Below are 20,406 nucleotides of genomic sequence, written 5' to 3' on the forward strand. Positions count from 1 at the left end.
CGCCCATGTGGGGGCGCATACACTTGTCGGAAGTGCGGCCGAAGGATCCTCTCTCGCATTGGTCTTTTCAGTCATGAACGCAAGTGCCTTCGCGATGCCGCTTAAATCATCTGTCAGAGATGCAGATATATATATATATATATATATATATATATATATATATTAAATACTTTTGTAAAGGTTAATGATTCATCTTTCTTCCGAAGTTCGTGAACACACTTATCATCACTCTTGCAGTATTTGTATCTTGGCTGAGCTCATATCGGTCAGGGATTATTAATTAACATGCGCTGGATTAATCTTGAAAAATCAGATCTTTCTCTACAGACTCGATTTGATATTAGGCAATTTAAATGCAAATCAATACCGTGACGAGACTGTAAACCCTATAATTATTATTCGAGTCGACAATGGCGACTTAAAGCTCACTAAGTAGGTACTCATTTTGAATCAGGATGAAATAGGTAGCTAAACTCCAAGAAAAACAGAATTCGCGCCCATCGATTGACACCGCAGTAAATGTGCGTTTGCCAAACAACAATAAACGATATCCTCAACTTCCAGGTCAAATAGCTGAGAGGCTTGTGAGGAACGATTCAGCTAAGTCTCTTGAACCTCTGTAGTATGCTCTTAATTGGCCTCTGATGCTTACTTGCGTGTCCACAGTCCAGAGATAAAAAAAGTCATAAAAGTCTGACATTAATCTTTTAACATTTTATATTAGAAAACCTCGGGCTCTGCGACCAAGTTAAAATTTTCCTTCCGTATTTCGAAATGTGCTTGCGTGTTTTTATTTTTTTATTTCAAATAATTGTTTGATGCAATTTAAACTTCTATTTATAAATGTAAGTGGCCAGTTCTCTATCTAAAGAGTTTTCATAAATAAGTTGATATATAGTAGATCGCTTTTTCCTAGACATGGTTGAGTTAATATATTTGCAGTGATATGTTGCCATAATATAATTAAAATCAGTATTAGAGTTTACAGTCTAGTTATTATTTTGAAGGTATTTACTTATATTGTGCATAAATTTGTAGGTATTTATTTTTTTCGAAGTTTTATATATTAGGTTACTTTTTCTGTGAATAAATATTATGAAAAAGCATAATAACATATTTAATAAAAATAATTTAAATCGACTTAATAAGAATGTCCGATTTCGGCCACGGCGGCCAATCTCAAGAGAGATTAGTCAGTCGACTATTGCGTAGTTACGCAGGAGATATTATAGTGCACAAGTGCGTGCGCAAACATAGGTGCACTCTCTATTCTCTAACTTTTATAATTCGATGGGACCGCAATCCGATACGACCGGAAAGAGTTCAGGCGTAGGACCAACGGCTTTACGTGCTTTCCGAGGCACGGGAGTGTACACACTTTCAACTTCCAGACTCCGGGCTGCTATTGAGAATTTTCTGACTGAAAAAATCCAATAGCTTTTTATTGGCCTGACCTGGGAATTGAACCCAGGAAACCGAGTCTTAGCCTTACATCAAGCCACTAGACTAACGAGGCAGTCAAATCGATTTACATTCCGAAAATATATAGACTACTATTCACTCTTATTCCCCTTAAGGGAGGCCTTTTTAATTTAATATGAATGTAGCAATGTTATCACACTGCTACATTAAAATCTCTTGCACAAATTACTCTCGGATAAAATACTATTTAATAATAATATTAAGAAAGGCTTTATATTATAAAACACAACGCTTCGACACATAGGGAGCAGTAACTTTTACCATGCGGAGAGGGTGTTTATACATAAACTAAGCCAATCAAGACTCAAAAATCTAGTTCTTAATTTCTTAAATTGACAGCGGTTACTTTCATTTCTAAAGCAGATTAGTTTCCATATAGCCTTAAAAAAATAAAAAAAAACGTCAGTTATTACCTTCATAAGCAAATTCAAGATTTACTAACAACTTCACAGTTAGAAAAATATTCAGGTCCAACCGTTTACGACTGGAGCCTTTTGTTTAGAACTAGGTTGCTTAGTTTAAATTTATCACAGTTGTTCCATTGTTTCGAGAACAATTCAAATATATGTATATAATATTAAAAAACTATTTCAAAAGGAACGTTATGAAACTTATGAATTTCAGGTATGTGGAGATTTCCTTGTGCGAGCTACTTCAAGATTCTTTGAGTGTCTTTTCTTGAATGTTCTTTTGACCGGATTGTTATATTATTTTCATATTTTATATTTGGAAGGCCTCGTGAGATTGGTTAAAACCTTATTAGTTGTTGTATCGTTAAATAGCAATAATTTGTATTTTTTATTGAATTTAGGTCTTAATGTAATACATGATATACCTATGAACTTGCTTATTTTACTTTTTTTAAACTTCTTTATTCTTATTTATAACTTTGTATAACCTAAACTCTCTACAAAAAAACCATTTAAGATTTTTTTGTGTAATTTTTATTAATTATTATTGAGTTTACCATGTTCTAGCCATTGGGTTATGCTTTAAATATAATTATCATAAATAAAATAAGTCAAGAGTAAGTCAGTTACGAACCTACAACATCAAGTTGCAAGAATATGCTTGTCGGCGGATGTGATGATACTTGGCACTCGTAGATGCCGGCGTCTCGCTTCTGCACGAATCGGACTTTCAGTGTCCAGTCCTGAAAAAAAAGCTATCTTTTATTATAATTCAGTAAAGTGCACTCCCTTCACTAACGTAATCCTATTGGACGGAAAATCGGATACGAACTGAATTTCTAAGTGCTTAACGTATTTGTCGAGGCATGGGATGAACTAATGAATTTTTTTTTGACAGACACACATAATACCGTTGAGGCCATTTAATTAAATACTAATAATATGAGATGAATATGTTATTTTATAAACTATCTAGTCTAAAAAGTTTTGATACAAACAGTCTAGACTTTCATAAGCAGGCAAGCATTTCAGGTATTTCAAAATGTGTATTCAGCTATTGTGTACTTATGAACACAATACATTAAATATATAGTACATTAACACGTATATAGTGTCTGTGATAAAATAATAAATTAATTTAAAGAATCAATCATATATTTTATTTATTAAAGAAACATTCGTGGTAAGTGCTTTTTATATGTTGCCTTTATAGTAACACTTAAAATAGTAAAATTCGAATATTATCTCATTCTTATACTTGTTATACGTTGTAAAAATATAATTGTTTATTACAATTTGTATATTACAAATAACTATTACATTAAGAACCACTCACTGTTTCTAAAATATTTTACAACGAAAGGACGGTACGATTATATTCATATAGATTAAATTCTTGTAAAAGTTTTAAAAAAATATTTTAGTTTGCGAACCTTTTTTCTCAAAGCACTCTTTCTTCTTAAATATTCAGAAAATCCTAATGTTTAAGTACTATCTCTATTATCGCTAAGGATAAATTTGGTCAAATTTTTTTTTGTTGAAAATTTTACAAACTTACGAAGCATATTAGTTAACTTGAAGAGAAGTCTTAACTTTACCCAAGGTCTACGTCATTGGTAGAGTAAAAGTACTTTTAATCAATTTTTTTTTTGATGTATCCTATTCGAATAACGGGAGTAAAAACAAGTAAACCACTTTGATAATTAAACGACGCAATATCATTGGTCAAAATCCTAAGTAATATTATATGGTATTTATTATGGATTAATCACAAAATTGCTTTTATAATGTCGGTACTTTGGAAATAAAATTTAGATACAAGTATTTCCTCGTCTTATTACCTCTACTGGTGACAGAAGAGCTGGTTCATTTCACCCAGAGGATCGGATTTTTTTTTTATAGTATAGGAAGGCGGACGAGCATATGGGCCACCTGATGGTAAGTGGTCACCAAACGCCCTTAGACATTGGCAATGTAAGAAATGATAACCATCGCTTACATCACCAATGCGCCACCAACCTTGGGAACTAAGATGTTATGTCCCTTGTGCCTGTAATTACACTGGCTCACTCACCCTTCAAACCGGAACACAACAATACCAAGTACTGCTGTTTTGCGGTAAAATATCTGATGAGTGGGTGGTACCTACCCAGACGAGCTTGCACAAAGCTCTACCACCAGTATTGAATTGGGATTCAAAGGGGATTGATTCAAATGCTGTTAGCATTCTTGCTTCTATCCTACGCGATCACGATTTGTACAGTAGCTGTTAATTTTTATAAGTAAATATTAACGGTTTTAATGTTTTAATAAAATGCTTAATCGAATAGTTGTATATAGAATAAACAAATAAATATACATTTATCTAGATCTATTTATAACTGTTTGTATTGCATAATATAGACGTAAACAAATCGCACGGAGCACGTATGTCTAAAGTTTGTTTATCTAAACTACTTCTTAGATTGGAATATGATACATTATAATATTTTGAGAATAACAGCTTCGTTTTTCGTTTCTACTGTTTAGTCAATATTTGAAAAATGAAATGTGCGAAGTTATTTTCGTTAAATATACAAAATAACGTCACAGTACCTGGGCGATCGAGTTTCATTCGGTCTATATAGATAAACTTAAATAGCAAAACTTTATCTTAATATAAAATTTAACATCATTAGATACTTTTCAGAGTTACAAAAAGTAAATTTATGAAAAATAATTGCTCATTTAATAAGACACAATTTCATATCACTATAAATAATATAAAAATTCTAATTAAATACAAAACTCACTTCAGAATGCTGAAGATGTATCGCCTGAAATCTCTGATCTGAACTGTATGTTGTCAGTCCAACTGTCAAGAGATGATAGTCTTTTCTTCTTATCCAGGATACCTATAACAAATATATATAATATATAATTAAAACATATGATAATAACAAGTGACATCCTGAAACCGACATAGGTAGTGTTCCCTTTTAAAGATGCTTTATTGATATTATAAACACATATAAAGTGAAACCTCCGTGGTGCTTGCCTAGAATCGAACCCACTTATCCTTTCATAGCTTGCTAGGCAAAGCCCTTCTCTCCTTCCCTGAGGAGAAAGTTCGGAGTTTTTTTCACCACGCTACTATGACGCGGATTGGTTGATACACTTGTGGCAGATTTTCATCCGACACTTGCTAATACCCTTATGTTTCTCTTTTTTTTTTACACTTAATAGGCAAGCGATGGACCGTTGACTTGCCTGATCTTAAGCATCGACACATTCTAGGATGTAGCACGCTTGTCTAAAAGAAACCTGTTTACTCTGGATTTGAAGACACCAACGTTGTACCTATCAGGAAATACAGACTCAGGTATGCATTCAGTTTCGCAGTGCGAATGATGAAATTGAATTCAAAGCGCTTTGTACGTAGACGGAGAATTTCTACTGCGTACCTATGGCGCTTTGGTCGCGTTTGCCTCGCCATTCGATAGTATATAGTGTTTCTCTTCACCGTCGAGCACGAGATAAATTATACACACAAATTAAGTACATGATAAGTCAGCTGGGTTTGAGCCCATTTCTCACCACTGAGCCATCTCATATGTTTCTCTTTACTTTACCTAAACAGTATGTAAATTTTTGATGTGATCATAGCGGAAATTAAAGCCACACCTTCATCGTGCTCTGAATATTATGACAGTGTAATTCAATTTTCTAAATATAATACAGTAAGTAGCATACCGAGGTGTTTGTCACGTGAATACATAGACTTATGATATTGGTTATTGTCTTGAACCTTCGATATTGAAATTCATATATTAATTATATAGGAAGGCTAGTAGCTAATAGGACATCTGGTGGTAAGTGCTCACCACCGCGCAGACATTGGCACCTACATCGCTAATGCCCAATCAACCGTGGGAACTAAGATGTGCCTCATGCCCCTTGTGCCTCAGTTACACTGACTCATTCACTCTTCCGACCGGAATACAACACAGTATTGCTATATTGCGGTATCTGATGGTCTCTATTAAGAGGACCTTGCACAAAGCCCTAGTATGGAGTAAAAAAAAGTTTCACAAATAATAGTTAACATTTCTATTTCCTCAAAATTAAATAGATGCGTTATATATAATCGTATATGAAAATGAGATGCAATACTATTTTAAAACAAGAAATTTATAAAAATATTAAATAAATAAAGTATTTAATTTTAGGAATAACAGTTTTTAATTACAAGCTTCTTTTTAGTTGTTGGTTTAGATAAATTATTGCAAGCTGAATTAGAACCAATTTTCTATCATTCTATGGAGATAAAATTTAATATATTGATTTTATTCCCATGACGCCTCAGAAGAATATGAACGGCTGATGTACTCATATATACCTTGTGCTATTAATATTTATCTTTTTATTTTTTTCGTTTGTTCTTTTTTTAAAGTTTTAATTCTGTCACGTGTATAGTGAGTGCTGGAAGTGTGATTAGTTTTTTTAAATTTTGTTTTTAAATTAATATTCATAAGCTGCGATTCTATATTTATATTTTTTGGCACGTCATATTTAAGCACATTTCCTTATATGAGAGAGATGAAAGATAATACGTAGAGAAAAAGAGAAAGATATATATTAGAAAAGTTTCACTTCATATGCACGGTGCTGCTCGTGCATTATTTTTTTATTAAGAAACTATTAATAAAAAAACAATATTAAAAATGTCGTGTCGAATATAATTACCAATATTAAATACCACACACAATTCCAACACTGTATTCAATAAAATTATTGCCGACACATTCACGTGAAACCCTTTTAGGCTACGTACAAAATAAGCATTTTATTATATAATATATAAAGCGAGCCCTTGGTTTAATATAAAGTTTAATTAAATGTTACATTAATTATTATAATGACCCTTGATTGCTCAGCGCTTATACGAAAATTAACCCAATATAATGGCCATTGTTGAGAAAATATTGAACCGTAAATAAGTAGTTATCTTCATCAACAGACAATTAAACAAAACAAAACAAGCAAATTGGCAAAAGTTAGACCGATCGATGATTCAATGAGATACTCGTATATTTGTACCGATTTAAGAAAAAAAATAACATGTTACTCTAAAACGACTAGACTTTATTTTTTAAATTATATTTAACGGATTCAATAACTGAAATGTCTTAGTAGTTATTTTAACGGAAGATTGCGAGTTCAAACCCGTGTTATTGAATTTTCATATCTCGTATTCGGCATATAAAGAACACATTATGAGGAAACGTAAATGCCTCGGATGAAAATGATTCCATGTGTATCCCGCATTGGAACAGCGTGATAAGTTAAAGACCTCCTCAAAATGGGAGGAGGCTTTATCCCAGCAGTAGAACAAAATGAGGCTATATACATCGTTTCATATACGTAAGCCCAGAGAAAATAAACAAAGAAAACTCATCTCTTTATATAAGTAAATATGATATTAAAACGGTCTGTATAAACCACACTAAATAGTTATAGTAAATAATAATAATGATGTCCTCCAGATCGTTTTCGGCCACGGTGGCCAATCTCAAGAGAGATTAGTCAACTACGCAGGAGACATTACATTATAGTGTACAAGTGTGTGCACATACACAGGTGCACTCTCCATTTCCTAACTCTCATAATCCGATGGGACGGTAATCCGACACGACCGGAAAGAGTTTAGGCGCAGGACCAACAGTTTTCCCAGGGACGGGAGTGTACACACTTCCAACTTCCAGACTCCGGGCTGCTACTGAGAATTTTCTGATAGAAACACTCAATAACTTTTTATTGGCCCGACCTAGGAATTGAACCCAGGATCTCCGGGTCTGCGACCTTACATATAACCACTTTTTTTTCACGCAGTGGAAACCTTCAGAAAGGTACCCAGCTCCCATGGGGGGGGGGGGGTACTGGGTTATGTGGGACTATCACTAGTTGGTCTAGTGAGTTGATGTAAGGCCGCAGACGAGGCATTCAAGTAAATAATGTCGTACCTATCAAGTGTACGACATTTTTCACTAAACCCTGACACCATTTCGTCGTTGACAAAAACACAAAATTATTCCAAATGTAATATGAGAAAAGGATGGAATTTCCGAGGTGTGAAATGAGAGAATTCATTAACTTACATCCTCAGATACTTTTATTCTAAAATCAACTCTACCACTCAGGTATAGAGTTGGTAATATTATGACGGTGTGATTCAGTTGTTATGCGATAACCTTAGATAATTCGTTGGTTGTTTTTCATAAGCGTCCTCTTTAAATAAATAATGGGATATTATTCTTAGGGACGAAGACAGTGTTAACTTGATAATTTGATAATAATTAACACACTCAGACGCGAACAGAGCGGTATTTATTTTATTTAATCAATTGAGAAGTTTTTGGAGTGTGATCAAACGGACATAAATGATCAAATATTTACCCATACAATTATAAAAAATAAATAGACAATCTAAGTGTTGTATTACGAAAATTATTGAAATATATTATTTTTATCATAATAATGTAATTATATATTTTTTATGTAAATGTAATGTAACAGCCTGTTTATGTCCCACAGCTAGGCTAAGGCCTCCTCTACCATTTGAGGGGAAGGTTTAAGCTGCTTCCACCACGCTGCTACTTTGTGGGTTGGTGGATACAAATGTGAAATTAGACACATGCAGGTTTCCTTACGATGTTTTTCTTCACCGCTAAGCACGAGATGAATTATAAACACGAATTAAGCACATGAAAATTCAGTGGTGCTTGCAGGATTTATACCAGTGATCATCGTTTTAGATTCACGAGTTCTAACCACTTATAATAATAAGTACAAATTTTTGACTAATTAATATAACGCAATTAAACAGGCTTAACAATTATTTTGTAGGATCACGTATATGCTCTTACAACAGGATCCCCAGAAGAGGCAATTTAGTTGTCTTAATCTGACGAAATAATTTCATCAGTACATTGTTATGTTATTAATAAGAAGTATAAAACGGTAATTTTAATTACTTAAAGTAATTAACTATTTCGTGTAGCAATTCCCTCGTAGATGCTTATACAAACAATTCAGAAACCGTATAAATATTTGTCTTTTAAAAGATATTATAAGACTGATGACTTTTTAGATAATAAAAGAATTATATAAATAAAAGAAAATTAAACGATCGAATTTAGACAAGCAAAATAACATCATCTTATTTACTTCTACATCTTACTTTTATCTATGAAAAAAATCGCTTTATTTCGCTCGTTCTTTTCAGGTTTGAATCAATCACCCTTCAAACCGGAATGCAACAATACTAAGAATTGCGTTTTAGTGATCGAATAATTAATGAATGATTTAGTACCAACCAAAATAGGCTTGCACAAATCCCCTACCAAGTGTTAAAAATATCTTTTTTAATTTATCAAGATTTAAAATTCCATCTACATTCAAATCCAAACTGTAACAGAAGGTTAATAAAGTTTAATTTTCTTACTTTAATGGTGTTGTTACTTCTTCTAAATTGTGTTGTAGCTTATCTTTCGACATCTTTATCAGGATGGGTTCAATTTGAAAACTTTTCTGCGTTCGTTTTAATGTTTTCCAATTCACGGAATGGGCTTATAGGATTATTATTATCAGGGTTCGTGATTGTTCATCCCTAAAATGAGGTATAATTACAAGGGTGCCATCGCCTGCAATTATGGTTAAGGAATAAGAATGTGATATTTAGACACCAGTTATTAAATTAGTAATGTAATAGAAGTAATAAAGTGTTTTATAATTGCTTTTTGAGTAAGGCACTAATGATTTAAATGATAAATTAATCTATAAATTAATACTTAATGAAAATACTATTACATAATGGTGAGAATGGCGAGATTTGGTTAGAATTGTATTCAAAGACTGTGGGTTTAATTCCCGGACAAGAGCAGCGATTTTTCAAGTGCTTACTTTTTATCAAGCGCGGATTAATAAGTTTTAATGTTAATCTTCAAGAGAGGTTTGTCCAGCGTTGAGACAATTTTTGTCTGTTTCGTTAATAATAATAGAATAGAACCTCCAGGTTTTATACTTATTGTATATGTAAGCGGTCTTAAGGATTATTTACATCAAAATAACAATAAAAATTTAGCGTTTATATAAATCCGTTTCTTTTTTAACTTAAGTATTTTGTGACCAGTGAAACTCTACTTTAACGAGTATTGCCACGATGGGTGTTGGTCCAATGGAGACGGCTGTTGAACCAATCCCGGGGGAAACTGTATTGACCTGCCGGACAGGGAGACCCGAAGAAACGGCTGTTCCGCTGGCCGCCCGTGGCATAGTACAGGGGCCCGAGCGTGCCTAATCAGCTCGCGAGGCTGCCCACCAGGCCACGCATAATCTCGGGGTAGACCGTCGTGCCGGTTGGTGACCGGAAGGTGGGGTCCCGGCGGCCACTTCCGGGGGGGTTCGGGGGCCCTTCCGTCCGGCGGGTCAGTGTATTTTTCCTTTTGGCAACCACTTGGGGAAACACGCCTCCACACTTTGCCCATCCCTATCATGGCAATACGTCGCTCGCTTCACGTCTCTTTTCCATTTTTTTTCCCAAATGGTAGCGCAACAAAGCAGAAATAACGGTCGTACAGCGGTGCACACCCCCATCATACCCTCGCTGTTTGAGGTCGAGTTCTCTAACATCCGTGGACTCCACGTTAACCTCAACGTTGTTTCTCACGGAGACACAAATACTCCGTCCTGCCGTATCAGCCGACTGCGCTGCTTGGAGGACCCCTCTTTCTCCATGTTGGTGGTACGTGTGGACCTGGTTCGTCAGAGTCGAGTCTACGTGTGCCTCTACAGATCCCACAATGGTGACTTGGAGACAAGCCGATTATTTGACCATCTTAGTCGGGTGGCAGATGCTGCGCAAGAGCAATTTCCTAACGCGGAATTCGTGTTTTTGGGGGATTTTAATGCTCACCACGAATGATGGTTGAAATCCCTCAAAACTGACCATGCTGAAAGGACTGCTCATGCGTTTGCTCTCACACATGACTTGACCCAACTGGTTAATCAGCCCACCAGGATCTCAGACATTGATGGGCAAGCACCTTCTCTACTGGACCTTCTGCTGACTTCTCACCCGGTGGAATATCAGGTTGTGGTTCAGGCTCCTCTTGGCTCTTCGGATCACAGCCTTATTTCTACCAGAGTGCCACAGGCCAAGCTGCCGCCACTAGCGGTATGCAAACTTCGCGTTTGGCACTATAAGTCGGCGGATTGGGACGGTATGCGCGATTACTATGCGTCGGTCCCTTGGAAGGAACGTTGCTTCAGTGGAAATGACCCGACAGCTAGTGCCGCTGCTGTTGCTGGCGAGATCATGCTGGGAATGGAATACTACATTCCTAGCTCAGATCTCATCAGTAGGAGTACGCGTAACCGTTGGTTCACTCGTGAATGTGCCGATGCTGTATCAGCTAAGCAGGCGGCATATCGCAAGTGGATCAACGGCTGCATTAGCGGGGCATCTAACATTGACTCACTGAAAGCAAACTATAATAAAAATTCCAAGTCCTGTAGAAAGGCATACACGAGAGCGGATGCACAGCGCATTGTACAGATTGATCATGACCTTGTTTCGCATCCTAGGGGCTCCCGTAGCTTCTGGCGTCTGACCAAGTCTGTCAAAAACAATTTCTGCCATCCTTCGCTGCCACCGCTCAGAAATCCGGACGGATCGCTAGCTCACAGTCCGCAAGAGCAAGCTGATCTCCTGGCTAAACTCTTTGCTGACAATTCCGTCGTCGATGATTGTAGTGCACTGCCACCTACAATACCTGCATGTGGCCATACGATGCCTGACATTAAAATCAGGCAACGTGATGTGCGTGCTGAGCTGCAATCACTTGATGTACGGAAAGCTAGCGGTCCCGATGGAATACCAGCCATAGTGCTGAAGAAGTGCGCAGCGGAGCTGTCTCCTGTGTTAACGCACCTGTTCCAACTTTCTCTCTCTTCGGGAATTGTGCCGGAGGCTTGGAGAAGAGCTAATGTGCAAGCGGTTCCCAAAAAAGGGGATCGGTCTGACCCGGCAAATTATCGGCCAATAGCTATCACCTCAGTACTTTGTAAGGTGATGGAACGGATTTTAAACAACCAACTGATCCATTACCTAGAAGATCACTCTTTAATTAATGATTCTCAATACGGGTTTCGACCAAAACGGTCCACAGGTGATCTTCTAGCGTACGTAACGCACCTCTGGGGTGAAGCTATCGACAAGCATGGAGAATCGTTGGTTGTCAGCCTCGATATCTCCAAGGCTTTCGACAGGGTCTGGCACAGAAGTCTTCTCTCCAAGCTGCCGGCATATGGTCTGCCTGCTCAGCTATGCAACTGGATTGCCAGCTTCCTACACAAGCGTAGCCTTCGTGTTTTAGTTGATGGTTGCGCTTCACAATTCTATGTAGTGAATGCTGGGGTCCCCCCGGGACCTGTGCTATCTCCGACACTCTTTCTTTTGCATATTAATGATATGCTCTCTCTTGGGAACATACATTGCTATGCAGACGATAGTACAGTGCATGGTGGATACCACGGACGCGCAGTGGCTGGGCGAGTGGAAATTGAGGAGAGGCGGAAGGATCTTGTCATTGAACTCGATAGGGCATTAGAGCTCATCGCCAAATGGGGCTCTGATAATCTTGTTGAGTTTAATGCCAAGAAAACACAGGTATGCGCTCTCACAGCGAAAAAGTCAGCATTTTCCCCTCTTCCCTCCCTCTGTGGTACTCCGCTAGTGATACAAAGCAAAATCGCCATGCTGGGGATTGACGTTCGCTGCGACCTTAGTCCAAGGGATTGCATCGAGGCTGTTATGAAAACAACATCTATCTACTCTATCTTCTTGAGTAAATATTTAAGCGATAAAATTAATCAATAAATTAATGAGAGTATACCATGATGGCAAAATGCTAACATTTCTCATGCAATCCCAAGTCGAATAATGAACAAACTTTCATTAGTAAAGGCAATAAGATGGAGGGTCAAATATCTTATATCATTTCTATCACTCCAAAATCCAATTTTAAATTTAAACTTAAAATTGAAATGTATGTCTTCGATTGTTAAATTAAATTAAAAAAAAAATATATAAGTAACATTGTAATTAAGATTTGACAAGCTTGTACGTATCTGCCTTTTATTTATTTATCTATTAAATATTTTTGTTTCCTTATATAGTTACGTTGATAGAAATTGCTTCAAGGTATAAGCAATAAGAATGCTCTTATTTAAGCATGCTTACTTTGTCTCTTTCGATATTCTTTTGAATTTGTATCATTACTGGTACGACACAACAGTACAACAGTTAAATAATAAAAATAATTAAGTAAGAAGCGGCTTAATTTTTGCAGTGTCACTGTATATGACCATTTAGTATAAAGTGGACATCAATCAATCAATCAACAGCCAATCGTTGTCCACTGCTGAACATAGGCCTCTCCCAAGGTGCGCCAAAGCTCCCTGTCCTCCGCCTTCCGCATCCAGTTGGTGCCCGCCACCTTCTTAAGGTCGTCGGTCCACCTGGCTGGCGGGCGCCCTACGCTGCGCTTGCCGATTCGCGGTCTCCACTCTAGGACTCGTCTGCTCCAACGGCCATCGGTCCTACGACATACGTGACCAGCCCACTGCCACTTCAGCCTGCTAATTTTGCAAGCTATGTCGGTGACTCCGGTTCTTTTCCGGATAATCTCATTTCTGATCTTATCCTTCAAAGATACTCCGAGCATAGCTCGCTCCATAGCACGCTGAGCGACTTTGAATTTGTGGACTAGTCCCGCAGTTAGTGTCCACGTTTCGGCACCGTATGTCATGGCAGGTAAGACGCATTGGTTGAAGACTTTCGTCTTCAAACATTGCGGTATAGACGACTTGAGGACTTGACGAAGGTTGCCAAATGCTGCCCATCCCAAGCGAATTCTTCGATCGGCTTCCTTCTCGAAGTTGTTCCTACCGACTTGTATTACCTGTCCTAGGTAGGTATATTCACTAACAACTTCGAGAGGTTTCCCCTCGACGTATATCGGTCCCGGCACGACATGCCTATTGAACATGACCTTGGTCTTGTCCAAGTTCATACCGAGACCGACACGCCGGGAAGACTCGCCTAGGCTACGCAGCATTTCGGTGAGTTGTTCCAGCGACTCTGCTATGATGACGATATCGTCGGCAAATCGAAGGTGTGAGATGTACTCGCCGTTTACATTGACTCCATACCTAGTCCAATCCAGCGTTTTGAAAACGTCTTCCAACGCGTTGGTGAACAGTTTCGGGGATATTACATCCCCCTGTCTCACCCCTCTGCGCAGTTGGATCGCCTTCGTCTTACAGTCCTGGATGTGGACAGTCATTGTAGCGGCGTTGTACAGACATCTCAGTACCTCGATATATCTCCAATCGATATGACATCTCTGCAATGAGTCGAGCACTGCCCAGGTTTCGATGGAGTCGAAGGCTTTCTCGTAGTCCACATATGCCATACACAGCGGCTGATTGTACTCTTCGGTCTTCTGCACAATCTGCCGAACAGTATGGATGTGGTCCACGGTGCTGTAGCCTGATCGAAAGCCGGCTTGCTCTGGGGGCTGGAACTCGTCAAGTCGTCTGGCGAGACGGTTCGTGACGACTCTAGAGAACAGCTTATACACGTGACTCAGGAGGGAGATTGGTCTGTAGTTTTTCAAGAGGGTTTTATCACCTTTCTTGAAAAACAGTACCACCTCACTCCCGCTCCACGTTTCCGGGGTCTTGCCATGTTGGATGACGGAATTAAAGAGGCTTGCTAGCTCTTTCAGGACCGGAGTCCCGCCTGCCTTAAGCAACTCTGTTGTGATTCCGTCATCTCCCGGAGCTTTGTTGTTTTTAAGCTGTTCTAGAGCCGCCCTAATCTCTCCTTGGTCAACGACCGGGAGCTCCTCGGAGTAATGGCGCATAAGAGGGGTGCGCTGGTCATCAATACTGATTCCCACGGGTTTATCCGATCTTGAAGAGAACAACTGCCCATAAAACCTCTCTACTTCTCCGATAATCTCAGGCCTAGAGGTAACGACCCCACCATTTTCAGTTTTAAGTTTTGTCAGACGCGGCCTCCCAAACTTGCGAGCGAACACTTTCGATCCCCGATTTTGCTCAATCGCAGCCTTGATGGCACGGGTATTGGAGCGTCGGAGATCGCGTCGCGTCAGCGTTTTTATTGTTCGGTTTAAGGCCTTATCTGACAAAAACGATGGTAGTTCTCGTCGTTTTCTCATGAGCTCGAGTGTCTCAGCAGAGAGTTTTGGTGCGTTGTCTCTTCTCTGTGGCGGAAAACACTTGCGGGATGTGTTTTGCAGTATTTTGACCAGCGTGTCGGTTCTCTCATCAATGCTGCTTATGGTTTCCAAAGCGGTGAATTGATTTTGAAGTTCCATTTGGAACTTTTCGGAGCCTTGAGCAGCTTGGAGCATGGTAGGTCGTAGAGTAGACCTCATCATTCTCGATCTTTCGGCTTTTAAGTTGATATTTAGAGTGCCTCGAACCAAGCGGTGATCACTTCCGGTATTAAACCTGTTGATCACTGAAACATCTCTAAATATGTGCCTTTTATTCGAAATGATAAAGTCTATCTCGTTCCTTGTCACGTTATCGGGGCTTCGCCAGGTCCACCTCCTCTGAGGCTTCTTTTGAAAGAAAGAATTCATCAAAAAAAGCCCCTGTGCTTCGAGAAAGTTTACCAGCATTTGCCCCCTGTGATTTCTGCAGCCCAAGCCGTAAGGTCCGACTTTCGATTCACCGCTATCTTGTACTCCCACTTTAGCATTAAAGTCTCCCATAACAACATTGTAGTGGGCCTTCGAGGTGTCGTTGAGGGCCTTTGCGATGTCCTCGTACATCGCTTCGACCACATCATCAGAGTATGTCGAAGTTGGCGCATATACCTGTACGACCTTCAGGGAGTACCTGTCGGAAAGTTTTAGGACAAGGTACGCTACCCGGTTCGACACACTACTGATTTCCACAATGCTGCTAATGAGATCCTTTTTGACTAGAAAACCGACACCACCCTGGGAGAGGTTATCACCTCCGCGGAAGTAGAGTAAGTTACCGGACTCTAGAGTTATCGTGTCCTCCCCCTGTCTTCGGACTTCAGATAACCCCAGTATATGCCAGTTTATATGACTTAACTCTACTTCTAATTCGGCGAGGTGATGGTCCAGCCTCATCGAGCGTCCATTATACGTTGCCATTTTCAGTCGTTTTATACGGTAGCCTGCCGTGAACCGGTGATTCTTAGCACCCCCTGCCCTGCCGATACCGCGACCGCTACCTTGGTCGGGCCTAGCGGGCTTGCCGGTAACTGGGGGCCTTTTTTTTGGGCGCATCTGCCATTAATGGAGGGGTTTGCCCATACTCGCCGCGCTGGGCAGGCGTGTTGGCGAGCGCAGTAGGGGGGGTAAGATGTTTATGGGAGGGACGCTGCTGCCCATCCCCCCTTTTCCCCGTCCCTCGGTCGCCTCTTACGACACCCACGGGATGAGATTGGGGGAGTACTATTCTAAGCCGGTACTCCACGGCAACATGTGGACATATTTTATTTTATTTTTTTAAAGCTATTATTTTGATTGAGTTAATGTTTGATTACTTGCATTTTTATTTCCAGTCATGGATGGATGGCATTTGGGTGAATAATCAACTCGTCAGCGTTTCGTAAATTAACAAAACAAAAGTTGAAAAATGAAAATTTTTATTCGTTCAAATATAAGTTGAAGTTGTTAGATTGTTTTAACTGTACCTGTGTACAAAACATTGCTTGAAAACACTTCAGTTGGACATTCACAATTCACTTCACTGCGCATGATATTAAAGTGTCGCGTTTAAACAACAAAGTGGTGTCGCTATAGCACACTATTGTATTGTTATGTGTAGACTCGCTCATTGAATTCTATTCTAGAATATATAGTTTTTTTTTTATTTCAAAATAAAGAATTTTTTATTAAAACAATACATTCGTCTAAACTGACATTGATACTGTTCAATTAGTATATTTTGGTAATTTTTTTTAGTATCTAGTCTTATGACATATTTATGATTTTACATATGACATAATCTTGTGATAACGTATCATACTTCGTTCGAGATCAATCACATTATTGTATCGACTATGTTATTTTAATATTTTTTTTCCCCTAGATGGCGCTAGTTGTATTCTGAATCGCGCTATAGTTTTTTTTTATTTTTGATACCAATAGATACAAATGATATTCATATTATGTGATATTAATAAAGTTATGAGTATATAAATTGAGTAGATTTATTCATTAAGTACAACCGGTATGAGTAGGGGTACTAGCGGGTAACTTAACCATAAATATAATTACTAGTAGCCTAGTTCTTTGAACATCTGCAATACCGGAGGTGTGGTTCCCGGGTCGTATCGGTTCGGAAAAACCAGTGACAATAGCTGGCTCAACGGCATGGTTGTGCAAGTCAGTGTGCGAGAAAAAATGGATGAAATTTAGAAATCATAGATTTTTGAGCAAGTTGGTCAATAATATATTTTAGGCTAAATAAAAACATGTATCTTATGATGAGTAACCAACAAGCCTTTAGTTTCAAGCTAAGAGTTTTAATGTATATATGTATGTGCGCTTATGTTGTATTTATAGTAATAAAATTATTAAAATTATTGATTTATTTATTTATTTATTTATTTATGGTCCACAAAACAGATTATAACTAAAGACACATTTAATATATAAGTAAACATTATAAGCAAGCTAAGTTATAACCCAACAACTATGTGAACACAGATTGTAGACGAAATATTTCACTTATAAAAATCGAATAACATCAGCACTTGAGAATACATTGTACACTTTACAAAAAACGTTTACAATAAATGAAAAGAAAAAATTATGCAGAAAAATATGAACAAGTTATGACAATGAAAAATAAAATGAAATTATGAAATGTTGAAATGAGGAACTAAATAATGAATAAGAAAATAGATTTAATCACTATTATTAGTTGGTAATTGAAAATATTGAAACCAATTGTTTTCTAAATAGATTTAGGTTATTGTTGAAAATGTCAATACCATCATTCGTGTCTTTTTCGAGAAAAATTTTGTTATATGCGCGACACATACGACCGATAGGATTATGATATGATATGTTGTTATTGTATGCGTCCAGGGTAAATATTCTAGGGTGTCGGTATTTAAAGTTAGTGTTTATGTTGATGGATCTTAAAAGCAAGGGTGAATCAATAACACCGTGTATTATTTTATGCAAATATACTAAGTTATTGCAGTCACGACGCATTTCTAGTGTTTGCAATTTAAAATGACTAAGCCTGTCATTGTAGCATTCGAGTTTACGTCCGTACTGATAGCGAAAACTGAGCAATCGTAAAAACCTTTTCTGTACGGCTTCTATCTTTTCACAGTGAGTGGCATAGTTAGGTGACCATATAACCGAGTTATATTCTAAAATACTGCGAACTATGGAACAGTAAAGATGTACAGTAGTTTTAGGCCTTTTAAAACTTTTAGTGCACCTGCTTATGAATCCACACAATCTGTTACTCTTGTTAATTATGTACTCGTAATGATCCCTAAAAGAGAGTTTTTCGTCAAATATTACTCCCAGGTCTTTTGCGGTGGATTTGCGTGAAAGTATGTTTTCGTTTATAGTGTAATCAAAAAGTACTTTTTTCGATCTTTTCAGTGTAAAACTTATTACAAAGCACTTTTCTATATTTAGCGTCATATGATTATTAGTGCACCATCTGGAAAGAGTATCTAAGTCCTTTTGAAGAGATATAGCATCATTGACGTTATTAATCGAAGAATACATTTTAAGATCATCGGCGTATAGTAAAAATTGACACGACAACTCTTTAGCTAGGTCATTAATAAATATTATGAAAAATAAAGGTCCAAGGTTCGACCCCTGTGGTACCCCAGATGTAATTGTTGCGGGGGAGGAAGTGTACCCTTTGATTGCAACTAATTGTGTTCTCCTGTCTAGGTATGATTCTACCCATCTTAATAAGGAGCCATGGATTCCGTATGCTTTTAGTTTGCGACAGAGCAAAATGTGGTTTACCTTGTCAAACGCTTTTGAGAAGTCAGTATATATCGAGTCCGTTTGTCCACATTTCGCAAAAGTGTTGCAAATATAGTTCTTATATTCTACCAAATTTGATGTAGTAGAACGATTTTTTACAAAGCCATGCTGTTTGTTACACAGTGCCGGATATACGTGATGATAAATTTTATCGTATACGATAGATTCTAAGATTTTGGAGAAACATGACAAAATACTGATAGGACGGTAATTTTCGCAATGTGAACGGTCTCCAGATTTATAAATTGGTATAATATAGGCAGTTTTCCAGTATTTAGGGAAGATACCATTGTTCAGGGACATGTTGAACAGAATAGACAGTGGAGTGCTAAGTTCTTGAGCACATAATTTTATGAAAGAAGGTGGAATCCCGTCAGGGCCTGCACCCTTATTTTGATCTAGATTCCTAATTTTTTTGTATATTTCATTTTTAGAGATAGTAAAGTTACTTAGTGTGTTATTATTGTAATCGACCGCATGAAAATTATGTGAGCCTTTTAGATTGGAGGAACTAAATACTGAACTAAAATAATTTGAAAATAATTCGCAAGCGTCCTGGGCGTTTTTAGAAGTTTTATTCGCATATTTAACAACTTCCGGTATTGAGTTAATTTTAGAGCCTTTTTTATCATTTATGAATCGGTAGAAAATTTTTGAATTACTGTGTATTGAGTCTTCCACCGAACACACGAAATCGTTATAGCATTTGTCTATAAGGTTCTTACTCCTTTTACGCAGTAAAGAAAAAGTGTCATAGTGTCGCGGATTATTAAATTTTTTAAACTTTTTATGATATTTATGCTTTTCAGTGAGACAACGCTTAAGTCCATGGCTGAACCAAACTGGGTAACGAAACGATTCGTCTCGTACCAGAGGTGTGTTTTCCTTGATTACTTTGTTTAAGATCTTGTAGAATTCTTCTACATTGGTGTCCATATCTTCAAATGACAGAGTTTTAGTCCAGTTAATGGTTTCCAATACTGATCGAACATTTTGGTAATTACATTTAAAGTAATTAAGTTTCATGCGCTTATTTTGTTTAATTGTACCCTGTGATTTAAGATTAAAACTAATGGTAATAGGTGGATGATGTTTATCAATACGACTTAAAGTTGAGTCTACCGCGCTGTTAACTTTGATTATCGACAGATTCGATAAGACGAGATCTAAAAGTCTATCATTATGATTTCGAATACAATTAAATTGACTGAGATTGCAAAAGTTCATCATATCTAGTAATAAACGTGACTTGTGATCTTGACAAGAGCTAGGTATAAGATCATTAGATGTGGGATCAGTAGATTGCGTATAAAATATTGCTTTTTCCATTAAAATTATAATGATTGGAAAATCAATATTCCCTAATCCCT

At 37.6% G+C, this 20,406-nt stretch overlaps 1 protein-coding gene across 1 annotated transcript in view; it reads right to left on the reverse strand.

Annotated features, from left to right (window-relative positions):
* The window catches only part of LOC126777575 (uncharacterized), an 81,992-nt gene that overhangs the window by 33,599 nt on the left and 27,987 nt on the right, over positions 1-20,406 (reverse strand). The window contains exons 3-4 of the mRNA XM_050500639.1: positions 4,685-4,786; positions 2,527-2,635 (exon numbers count right to left, since the gene is read on the reverse strand). Coding sequence (XP_050356596.1) covers positions 2,527-2,635; positions 4,685-4,786 — 211 coding nt within the window. The remainder of the gene's footprint in view (positions 1-2,526; positions 2,636-4,684; positions 4,787-20,406) is intronic.

The sequence above is a fragment of the Nymphalis io genome, chromosome 23 (genome assembly GCF_905147045.1).
Source record: "Nymphalis io chromosome 23, ilAglIoxx1.1, whole genome shotgun sequence".
Classification (NCBI taxonomy): Eukaryota; Metazoa; Arthropoda; class Insecta; order Lepidoptera; family Nymphalidae; genus Nymphalis; species Nymphalis io.